The sequence below is a fragment of the Perna viridis genome, chromosome 8 (assembly GCF_037379345.1).
Source record: "Perna viridis isolate PV_CMFRI_1.1 ecotype Kerala chromosome 8, ASM3737934v1, whole genome shotgun sequence".
NCBI lineage: Eukaryota > Metazoa > Mollusca > Bivalvia > Mytilida > Mytilidae > Perna > Perna viridis.
The window spans coordinates 23607345-23619840 of record NC_142452.1 but is presented as its reverse complement, the minus strand read 5'-3'; the positions used below and the strand labels follow the sequence as shown (position 1 = coordinate 23619840).

At 32.2% G+C, this 12496-nt stretch overlaps 1 protein-coding gene across 2 annotated transcripts in view; it reads left to right on the top strand.

Moving 5' to 3' along the window:
* LOC148609868 (uncharacterized) overlaps window positions 1-12496 on the top strand; it is an 87674-nt gene that overhangs the window by 67842 nt on the left and 7336 nt on the right. For both annotated transcript variants that reach the window (XM_088541348.1, XM_088541347.1), the window contains 12 exons: window positions 122-342; window positions 652-881; window positions 1247-1400; window positions 2053-2237; window positions 3422-3559; window positions 4160-4334; window positions 4805-4949; window positions 5453-5574; window positions 7634-7776; window positions 8437-8584; window positions 9144-9347; window positions 10845-11066. In XM_088541348.1, coding sequence (XP_088397474.1) covers window positions 122-342; window positions 652-881; window positions 1247-1400; window positions 2053-2237; window positions 3422-3559; window positions 4160-4334; window positions 4805-4949; window positions 5453-5574; window positions 7634-7776; window positions 8437-8584; window positions 9144-9347; window positions 10845-11066 — 2087 coding nt within the window. The remainder of the gene's footprint in view (window positions 1-121; window positions 343-651; window positions 882-1246; window positions 1401-2052; window positions 2238-3421; window positions 3560-4159; window positions 4335-4804; window positions 4950-5452; window positions 5575-7633; window positions 7777-8436; window positions 8585-9143; window positions 9348-10844; window positions 11067-12496) is intronic.

Sequence of the window (12496 nt, the reverse complement as noted above, 5' to 3'; positions counted from 1 at the left end):
ACCAATTTTCATCAAAATTCATTTATACATGCTCATAGCCCATAATGAGATCTATCTCATGATATATAGTTTTTTATATCTTCTAGTTATTAATAAACAAGAATTTGAATTACTTTTGAAGGAATTACATATCAGCCAAGTGGAGAAGTTTTGATGACCCTCAATCAGGTTTGGCAAAGTATGAATGGAGAGTTGGTACCAAACCAGGAAAGGAGGATATTATATCCCCTATAGAAATCCATCTCACACAGGTGGCAGCACTGTTAAACTCCACCCACAAACTTGTCAACCTGCCAGTCAATCAGAGAATTTATGTGACAGTCAGAGCTTACAACAAAGCAGGTCTGCATGCAGCTTATTTCCCAATAATGATTAATTTAATTTATTTTAAAAAAAGTGCTTATAGGAATCAGTCCTTGAACTTTTAACCTGTTATTTTAGATTATTTCTTGAACATTTTCTGCTTTGCATTACAGAGAAAAACAACACTTATTTTAATGCTGAGCTGCATTTTGTGATTTTTATTATTCTTCAAAAGTTTTGGTCAGAATATTTATCCTATCTTACTTATACATGACTATATGAACATTATAACATTACCCTTTGTTACATATATTTATATACCAATAACCATATATGTATTTATTGCAGGTCTGTGGTCAGAATCCTCCTCCAATGGTTTCCTGGTAGATGACTCTGCCCCCATTATAACCACACGCCCTACATTCTCAGAAGACTTTGGTATTAATGGATTGACACAGATCTATAAGACTTCTATGAAAGTTGAATGGGAAGTTGAAGATGAACAGTCTTATATCAAGAGACAGTATTTATCTATCAGTTCTCATATTGGAGGGGAGTTCATGCTGTCTTCTCAGTTGGTAAGTAGATAAAATTCAGGGTTCTGATTTTGTCATTGCCTTCAGAGTGGCAGTAAAGAGTGATTATTTGGATTTCTGGTTTGCTATTTCCTTGGCCTAATTAAGAATGATTAAAGTAAAATTTCAAAATACTGTGTAGAAGCAATCATTGCAAGATTGTTTTTGAGCCGTCTCTGATGGTCTCAAATGTCCATTTTAATATGTACATAATAACCAGGACAATTTTTAAAATTAAAAAAATAAACAAAAGTAAAGGTGAACATTGAAGAAAGTGAATTTGCAGTGATTATTCATAAAAACTTTATTCTACTTGAAAATAACTTATCAACGTTAATTAACATTGTCTGCTACTTATTATTTTTCAGGTAAATGGTATAGCCAGGTCGTATGTATTTACTGGACTAGATCTACATGATGGAGTTACATACTATGTTACTTTGATATCTTGTAATAGTGCTGATATTTGTGCCACAAGTATATCCCAGGGGATGTTTGTTGACAGTTCTCCTCCTTCTAGAGGTAAGGGGTATGATTGTACATGTACTCCACCATTAGATGGGGTACTAGTAAGCATATCAATGTTGGCTTTTTTTTTGTGGTTTACAGATAAGGGCAAAATATTATACAAACATGTTTTTTTAAAACTTTGAAACACATTCGACCCTTTAAAGCTGTAATTATGCTCATTTGACTGAGTCTGCAAAAAAAGCAACTTAGAAAAATTGTTTACATTATTATATTGAATATAGGAATAATTGTGTTTTAATGTACACAATGCAATTTTGCAACAAGAAATTGTAAATTTGTAGTCGTGTTAAATTATGCCACTGTGCGTTTCTATCCTCACTCCCATTGTCAATAGAGATTCGATGTCTTTGAATATTCCCTTTTTATTGGAGGTATATTTTAGTTAACAAGAGGTGAACAGAAGTTATGGGTACTCATGATTTCTAAAGATTTCGAAAATACATTGTGATATTTATGTTCAAGATTATTGTGGGCAGACATAATGCATTACAGTCAATGTTACAGAATGCTGAAGATTTTGGTAAGTAAACCAGACATTTAAATGTCACCCAAACAACATTGTTTGTGATGTAGGGATGTTACAATATGTCACCACTGTTCATCTGTTTTTCAAGTAAACATGATTTTGTTTGTTTCCTTTCAGGGATGTTTGCTATCAGTACTGACCATGCATCAGATCCTGACCTTGATCGACATGAACATGGATGGATGACATATGGTACCAATGCTGTTTATCTGGCCTGGCTTGGCTTCAGTGATATACACTCTGAAATAGACCACTACATTGTTACTGTTGGGTCAACTTACATGGCTTTGGATTTAACAAAGGTGAGTACATCAAGAATGCAGCATCTGTTTGTATGTCTATACACACTTTCAAAGAAAATTTCTCAACCTTGACAAATGTACAAAATGTAATTATATTATTGGGGGTCTGCTATAGCTATTGTAATTTTATTACTCATTTCTGAGTTTCTAATACATCTACTGTGTGTTAAATATTGTCAAACTAAGATTTTAACACCTTTGCTGATAAGAGTGCTTAATAAAAACAACATTTTTTTTTCCGTAAATGGGCATTTTTGAGTCAACTAGTGTAAGATGCTAAATCACTCTCATCTTTACAGTACTCATTGTATAATCCAATAATTACACAGGTAACATCACAGGCAATTTGTTATTTTGCAAGGTAATATGACAATGATAATTATGGAAAATGATAGAGATGTTCTCCATGACTAACAGGATAATTAATTGAAAAGAGTAAATAATCAAAATATGGTCACAAGTTTCAAAGAACGCCTAGATTTAACCAGTGTGCGGAACTTGTTCTGCACACAAGTTAAAGCTTAGTGTGTTCTTGGCATGAGTAATCATAGTTTGGTTAATCATGATAACCAACTGATTATCCTATTTATTATGTAGATTTCCTCCATTATCCATTGCTATTTTCAACATCAGTTTAAAATTTTGTGAACGGCTGATTGATATTGGTGTTGTGATGTTTTGGTGGGAGAAAGCGCGAGAGTGAAATTACCGAATTTATTTCACAGTGTGAATTATCAAAAATTTTTACACTGGGAACATTTGGTTAATCACTGCTGTCTATATAATGATATTGGTAAATTTGACTGATGTAGTGTTTAAGGGAAGAAATACCCACACTCGTACCTATATGAAAATCTGAGATTTCTTACGCTTATGAGTGTCCCAATACTTCTGCTCCACTAACTTGTACAGAAGACATAATTTTTCAACACTCATGTGTTGAAACAAAGAAATCTAAGGTCTTCAATAGTAACTCGTGTATAAACCTATTAATCTCTTAATTGTTTTCTGTTCATTTTTATAACCATACTAAGATATACTTTCCCTAATGTTTCTAATAAGTGAAAATATTTCATTGAAAAGACAGGAGAATAACCAACCATCTTAGTAACTATTCTCCAGCAATAGGTAAAAATTACTGAAAAAAGATGGCTTCCATTATCTTGATCAGTCCATTTTTTAAGGATCACAAAGAACAATACATACACAAGGATACCAATACAGATCATGGAGATGAAGGGAAGGTCCAGTTGTATGAAATTAAGACAGAAACAATCACTAATTATGATCTACTATTTATAACTGTCTGGGCTGTCAATAAGGTTAGTATTTATGATATTTATTATTTCTTGGCCAATAAAGTTTCAAAGGGAGGTAATAAAATTTTCCAATCTTCCAAAACAACTTTGTAGTCTAAGGTTATATTCAAACAAGTTACAAAGGCAATGTATGAGGTTTTTCCTTAATTTCCGTAAAATGTTTATACAACTCTAGGTTTGACAACTTTATTCATCAGAATTTCACCCTACCAATTGTAGACTCATTTATGTATATATTACATATAAATTAAATTATAGAAATAAATTCTTTGCAATAGTGATTCCAAGTTTGATATTAAATATACAAATATACTATTTCGCTGCCAAAAGCTGGAGGACAACAGCAAAGATCTATGTCAGTCTGTCAATCATAGGTAATGTGTGGTAGCAACTTTTAGTTGACTCTGGTAGTCAGGTTTTTATGAAATTTGATAGAATAGTTTTAACATCATATGTACCTGGCAATATCACTACAGCAGATTGGCTCTATAAATTGGAAAATAAGCATATTAATGTTGATGAATATTTGCCTCAAATTCTATCATTGGGAGAACATACATGCACGCCAGCCAGCATTTTTACTTTGTAATTACATATTTCCAGGTTGGTTTAAGAAGTGAAATGATCCACTCAGCCTTCACCAAGACACCACCTACCACTCTAGATCTGGTCAGACGATGTGATGCTTTGTCATGTGAAGGACATTGTGTTTGTGCTCCACAAGATCAAAAATGTCCCTATCAGCCCAGTCTGGGAAGCTGTGTGGATATATCAACAAGTAAGTAACACAGTCAGAAATGTCCTTATCAACTATGTCTGTATCAGGAAGTTATTATCGTGGTGTTTGCCATTAAGTGATTATTATTGAATGTTATTGTTTGAGGGATTTTACTTTTATTTTTGGTGATTTGACAAAAATATTTTGGTGTAAAGTTGCCTAACACGGTGCATCCATATGAAGTTTTCCACAACTTTTTGGTGCAATGTTTGTCTTACATGCAATTACATGCAGCTCTCTTCATTCTTTATTGTGTTCCTTCTTTCCATTTCCAAATGTTATCTTAAGTGGGAAAAAAAGAGTTAAGTATGATAATTAGCAATTCTTGAAATACCGTCAAGAGCAAAATATAATAATTTTGTTTTTCACAAAGCTTTAAGGCAATCATGTTCATATTCAAGTGCACAGATTTAGAGTTATGGCCCTTGGGTTTAATGGACACATGTAACGTGATGTAACTTAATTTGCAGGTATACATTCAAGCACACAGTACTCCTTGCTACATATAGTTGATACCAATGGATACTCCAGCAGTGATCAGGCTGTGACTGCATCAGATAATGTACTTAGAGCTGTCTGGCTGATATCACAACAAAATCCTTCCAAACCAAAGTGGTAAGCTCTCACATAATGTTCTTAGATTTGTCTGGCTGATTTTACATCAAAATGCTTCCAAACCAAAGCGCTCAGATTATTTGCTCTGAACTGATTTGCAGTTTTCAAAACAAAATTGTTTCCTAATGACGTTGTAAGCTAGCATGTACTGTTCTCAGATCTGTTTGCCTGATCTTGTTATGAAGGTTAACCATAATAACCAATGCTCTGCATCAACAAATAAAATTTGTGTTCACTTCATGGATTTTTTTTTATAAGACCACAAGCAATCATAATGTGGTACTGTCATTATTGTTGTGGCAGTGGAATAATCAAAAGACATTTGGTATCCACACAATAGTGTGATATAGCATGTATAAGCATATGGATCTCTATAAAATTGATTCACAAGGTTTCGTACACTGTAGTAAGGCCAGATTTCTGCTGTGTACAATACTCTCATGTTTAGAAAATAAAAGTTGGAAATATATATTTATACTGTAAGCAACAATTGAATTGTATAGGTATGAATGGAGTGCAGGTTATGCCAAGAAGACATCACCACAAGGGATATTTGATCCAGTAGAAGAGAAGGTATGGAGGGATGCAGGACAACTGACTGAAGCTGTGTTTACTGTTCCTAAAGGTGTGGTTTATTTATGGCTAAACTTGGTTTGATAGATTTAGTATCTGCCTTGAATAATTTATTTGATTTGTAATCAGTCTTCAGATTGGTGCATTCTTATTAGGCTACATAAACTATTTTGTATAAACTACTTTGGTACTGTGATGTCATTACTTGGTAAACAGTCTTTGATTAAAAAATCCAAAATGAATACTGTTTTGATTGAGCATCAAATCTTATTTGAAAAGTTGCCATATATTAAAAGTAAAAAGGAACTAAATACAAATAACATGTGATAAAACCTTGCAAGATTGGGATGCCCAAATTTTATGCCTTTACAGCCTTCATCAGCGAATAGCACTGGCTCAGATGGAAACACACCAATTACTGCCATTTTTTATCCAGACTTGAGAAATTCAAATTACCTTCAAATAGCTAATAGAGACCTCAAAAAGAGAATGGGCAACAAGGTTTTATTGGCCTAAAAAACAACTGAAAATTAATCATAAAGTGTTGAATGATTTAATTGTGAATTTGCAAACTTGAATACATCACAAACTAGAAAAATATAAAGACTTCTGAAAATTCTTGCATTGGAAGAACAGAAAAATTGCTTGAAGTTTACTAATATTCAGATATTCTGTCAAATTTTGTACTTTTTTGTCACTTTCTGGTCATATTTTTGGCAAGGAAATGGTGTTCACACCTAAGAAAGAACTTCATATTTAGTCAATAAAATAATTATTTTATAGTTTATCATATGTGAAAATGTGAAGTTGCTTATAAGGTGTGGACTTAAATATGTTCGAAAAAAACAAAATTTACAATTCTCAGCAGTTTTTGTTAAATGACGTAAAATTGTTGCACCAATATGACATCATTACAATGAACTAATGCCACATAATATCTGTTTCCTTATATTTATATGTTTTACCAAGTTATGAACAACTATGTGACTACAACAAAGTTGATGTTTTTAGGCAATATTCTTAGCTAAATATCACGACAACTTTGTGGGAAAGACACACCAAGATCAAGATTAACTTAATTTAGGACAACATCCCTTCAACACCTGCATATGGAGTATTCATATCATAAATGAGCAACTCTGACTCCACTAAAAACTGGGAGCATGGACCAGTTTTTAGTGGAGTCCGAGTTGCTCATTTGCTTTTGTTACTTTGTATGTATGATTTTAGTTACTTTATGTTCTTTGTTGTTTATGTCTGTTTTCCATTTCTGGTCTTTGTCCCTGGATTGCATTCTTTTGATTACTGCTATAGCCTTGGTTCCCTTGATTACTCTTATATATGTTGTATTTTAACATTCATACTGAATGAGCGAGCAGTCCCTAGAAAACTGATTTTCTGTTGTTCATGGAACTGCAACTGTCTTTCAACTGAGCAGTTTCATAGAAGGATAGTAACTTGCTCATCATGGACACTTTGGTTAGCAAACTTAACATGTTCACCTACTTGGCAATCCTTGTCCATTGGTGACAACTTGGTGTTCCACAAAACAATCACCTAATTTCAGATAAGTCTTGCTAAAATCTTAATTTGGACTGGAATCAATGAAAAATTATATTGTAAAGATTGTTTAAAAGTTTTGGTCATGTTATGCTTGGGACATTTACAATTTTTCTTAAGGCAATTTTATGTTTATGAAGGGTGAACTGACCTAAAATTGTTAATAATGGGTAAACAAATCATGTTTTATCTCACATGGTTAAAGAAGATATGTCCTTGCCTCTAAAGTGAGATCATTTAATCAGCTTGATTTTTTAGGGTTTCAACATCAAAAAAGAAAAGTTTAAACCTTTTTACATGTACTTGTATGCAAGAAACTTTTAAGAATTTCAATCTAAGTAATTATATTGTCATTACAAAGGACTTTTTCTGACACAGTTGGTATACTTTCGCTTTTTACCCTTTGACCTAAAAGACGTTTCTCCATGGACACAGAAGTCACCTAATCACAATTCTGTTTCCCATTTTGCCAAATACTGATAGCTTAGTGGCGTTAAAAAAATAATACCAATACTTCTTATTTATACTGGTAAATTTATTATTTTTTTCAGATAAATCATTACTTGGGAACACTCTAGTCTACTCTGTGTTTGTTAGAGTCTGGTATTCAGCCACAACTTATGCTGTTTTTGTCACTGATGGTATCTATGTGATGACACAGCCACCAGCTCTAGCTAATGTAAAGGGAACTGCTGTATGTATTAAGTTTAAGTAGATAAAAAAAATCAGGCAGATTTTAGAACTATAAATCTTGCATGTAAAGATCAACATATAAATGGTATCTGTACTCATAATATTAGTGACTATCATTTTCTCTGGCATTCTGAAGAAATAGGGATTTTTCTAATAGCTGGTACTTTTCATGATTTGACAACAACCATACACCAATTAAAAACAGATATAACAGCAAGAGAGTATACATACGTGTTAGCCTTCAGTGTTGAGTGTGACTGACACTTAACACCTAGTAGGCCCAAATTGTGTCTTTTGCTATGTTACGTAACAGTATTATATAACTAGCCTTAACAAAAAAAATCCACATATTGCAAAATACACAAGGAACTTAATTTTCTCTAGTATTTCAAAAAGAAAAGTATACATATATATAATGTCTTTTAAAAATTGTGGATACCAAATCATGAACCTGATTTTCAGCGTTGTCACAAAAAATATGGATATGGTTACACAAGTAGTGCTTGCCTGATTAAAAGGTCATAGTTCAAGGCCATAGATCGAAGATCAAGATCATGGATACACTTTTATTTTTAAAGCAAGATGATACCATGTAATATGCTGTCAGTTGTATATTATCTGCAACATTATACTTTAATTTAATACTATAATATTATAACAGGTTACAGAGAAAGTTCAAGGTACCACAGTAAAGGATGATGATTATATGAGAATTGGTAGACCTATTTCTTACACATGGAAAAATAAATTCTTAGAGGCTGATGCTACAATAGAGAAATACAGGCTCTACCTGAGTACTTTCCCAGGAGGTTTGTATACTTAAAGCACATGGAATATATTGATTATGAGTGTATGTTCATCAGTCCCAAGTTGTAATCTTCTACTCCTCAGAAACCACTGAATGGAATTTGATGAAACTTTTACAATTTGTTTATTATATGGTACCAGTACATCAGATTTTTTCCCCATCTGGATGACCTTAGGGGTTTTCTTGTTATACCAAGGAGAACTATCTTAATGGGTCTTAAACAATTGAATATAATTTGATTAATCTTTCACACATTCTTATCACATGATGCCATATTTTACCTGAGTACCTTCCCAGGTGTATATTGTGTTGTAGTTAATATAGTTAATGTAGTCTGATAGTTTTTTACTGCCTTCATTATTGATTCTTTGCAAAGCACATGGCATATGTGAGGATATGCATGCCTACCTGCTGGTTATACCCAATTCAGTGTGCAGACTAGTTTAAACAGTCTTTTGATTGAACTGCACACACTCTCATCCTAAAAAAGATATTTGCTTTATGATGTAAAACAACAATTAATTAATCGTCATGATTATATATGTTTGTTTCTGTTGAAGGTTACGATATTCTGACAATCAGTGATGTAATCCCAGGAACAGCTACAGGTTTCAACATGTCCAGAATCAACCTGACACCTGGTGTCAAATATTATGCCAATGTCATCGCCTATAACTACGCTGGTGCCCATACAACATCCTCCTCTGATGGATTCATTGTAGATCATTTAGATCCGTTTGATGGAATTGTCTATGATGGATTAGGTATGGGAACTGAAAGTTTGTTAAGTGTAAGTGTTTGTAAGAATCAGGCAAAATGGGAAAAATCAGAAACATGCATGTCAAAAAGTCCACCTATCTGACAATGTAATATCACTCAAGGATACTTTCTGTATTTGAAAATAACACTATTTAATCTGTATCACTGGCTTTGCTTAGAAATTTTTCTATTGAATCTTATAATTAGAAAAATGAGGTTTTTGACAAAGTTTTCTTCCCTTGAAATGTTCATTTTCAGTGCATTTCATTGAAATTGTAACTCAGTGGTCCAGCATGATATGAAAAATCTTGTCTGTTTTCCTTGATTCTGATGGTGCAAAAAGTCAAATTACACTATCAAAATGATGGGTTTTTTCATACCATGTTTCACATACTGCCTGATTCTTACAGGGACTGACACTTCAGATTTCTTGTTTTGTATTATTTATGTTATATTAGTCCATCCAAATGTCACTGTATAACACACTAATGATTTTGATATTTTTTTATTGGAAAATCTTATTTTTAATTCCATATTTACATCAACCTTTTTTTTATTTGATAATTTGTAATGATTGGTACTCATGCAAATATATATGAATAGAGTTTTATATATAAACATACACAGTTTTTTTTTTTTAGTAACTATATGGTGGATGGGAATGTAAAGAATATGGAAAACATTTTATTTCAAATTTGTATTAATATGCAAATTAAAAAAAATAAGAAACTGCACACACCTTTGGAGTTAAATCATTACAAGAGGGAAAGCTTTTCTTTCAATATTTGACAAATTAATGTCTCATTCCTTTTTCTAAAACATCCAAATTCAAATTTTCATGATTGGGAATTGAAAAAAAACTTTCTTAACAAAAAAGGTAAGTAGTTAAAGAAATGAATTCACAAATCTGATCTTGAAAAATGGGTACATTTTTATATATCTGATTGTGATAATGATTTTGATGTAAACTTTTGATCATCATTCTGTGGAGAGTTTACAGTTACAATTTTGCAATAAACTTTTTTTCAGTTTTTAATTAAAAAAGTGTTGTTTTTTTAATATCAGACGTCACAAATTTTCAATTTTTTGCAAAAAATGATCTATGCCATTAACTTGGCATTGTGTAAAAAATTCAAGCAAATATCTGCAATTTTAAGGAATTTATATGCATTAGAAGTTTACTCACTATTGACATTAAACAGGAATGCACAGTTTCTTTTTTCCATAAGTATAAATTAGAGTTGAAATGTTGAAGAACATAAAAAGATATTAATCTAGAATTGATAATGTAATGGTACATGCATAATAATGGATATTTCTATGGGGTATTTTCTATGAGGAGTGTAAATTTTTGTATGGGTCTATGGTGTGATTGGGATGTATATACCAATAAAATAATTGCTTGTAATGTGTTGTCATATTCTTGAAAAATAAATGTAACAGATTGCAAAATTCCATATCACATTCAAGGCATTATTTTGAATTTTATTTTAAAATTACAGGCAGATTAGACCAGGAATATAGGAATTCTTCTGATACTGTTTCTGCCCACTGGCATGGATTTGTAGACACTGAATCAGGGATCCAGTCTTACTTCTGGTGTGTAGGAGAGACAACTTTTTTACACAGGACATATGAGAAATCTGAATGTAATATCTTACCCTGGACTAATGTAGGGCTTCATGTGTCAGCTTCTAGGAATTTGTCCTCAGAAATATCTCAAGGTAAGATTATTTGTTTTGGAAATCAACTTATTATTATTTCTAACATGATCCAGGAGGTATTAAACTGTATGGTTTATCTGTAATTTGTATAGGGCTCACATCAAATTATGACTGAATTACAGATTGGAATTCTTAACAGATTTCTTCATATATAAAACATAGAAAATCTCAAAGTTAAAGAATGCTAATGATAGATATAAGGAATTAGGTTCAAATTAAGAAAGTTATTATTATGTGGAAGGATATAATTTTGTGTAAACAGATCTTAGGTTTATTCCAAGGAAGTGGAGTAGAGATAGGATGAAATTGCCAGTGATCAACACTGGAGCACCATCCTTTGAAAGTGGTTAAATACACAATAGGACGATACCATATAACATGCAGATCTTTACTTTAAAACTTTGAAATGACATTTATTAAACTATTTGATAACTGGTTTTAAAGAAATAAAAGCTGTTAGGGTTTTTTTTTTAACTGTCTCTACATGTGGCAGGTTACATTAAGAGAAATACAAAAGGGAGACAGTTCTCTCTCCAAATAGACTTGATAAATTCATAGCCAATTGGTAATTTGACAAAAAGCTTTGCAATATGGTGTGCAATTTCAATTTCAAGCTCAAGCAACATCAAATCTACTTCTTGACAACTTAGGGAGGGCACTTAAGGGTATTCTTCAGCTCACAGATTTTTAGTTTTTTCTTCTGCATATCAGAAGGCATCAGTTTTCAGCACTTTTTATTCTAAACGTTTTAGACATTGACCCCATTTTCGGTATGTAAGTCATCCTTGATGAGTTACAGATCAAGTTTACGTTTCATTTGTCTTCGTTGATTTTTGTCCTAGTTATGGCCCTTGAACTATAAAAAATTTGCTGAAATTTAAGTTCTTCACACTTTTTTTTCTAAATGCTTGTAGATATTGAGCTGAATTTTGGTATATGAATCTACCCTGATGAGTTACAGATCAGATGTAGGTTTTGTTCCGCTTCACAGATTTTTGTCTGAATTATGGCCCTTGAATTTACCGAAATCTAAGTTTTCTGCACTTTTTTTCTAAACACATGCAGATATTGAGCTTATTTTTGGTATGTGAGTCTACTTTGATGAGTTACAGATCAAGTTTACATTTTGTTTTGCTTTGCTTTGCTGATTTTTTCCAAATTAAAGTTACCAACTTGCAGTTGTACACACTGTAATAAAATGTCAGTTTTACACACTTTTTTCTAAAGAAAACCTATTTACATTTTCTCAATGTGACAATATGTGACATAACAAAAGATTGGGTAATTATTCATTTCGATTGGTTTGGAATTTGAAACCTAATCTGTCCAATTGTCCGTATCCCTTATTCTATTCATAATCAAGGTCATTTCCTCAGTTTGTCATTTATACTTGATGATCCAAGGTAGTATTTGGGTCAGTGTTATAAACA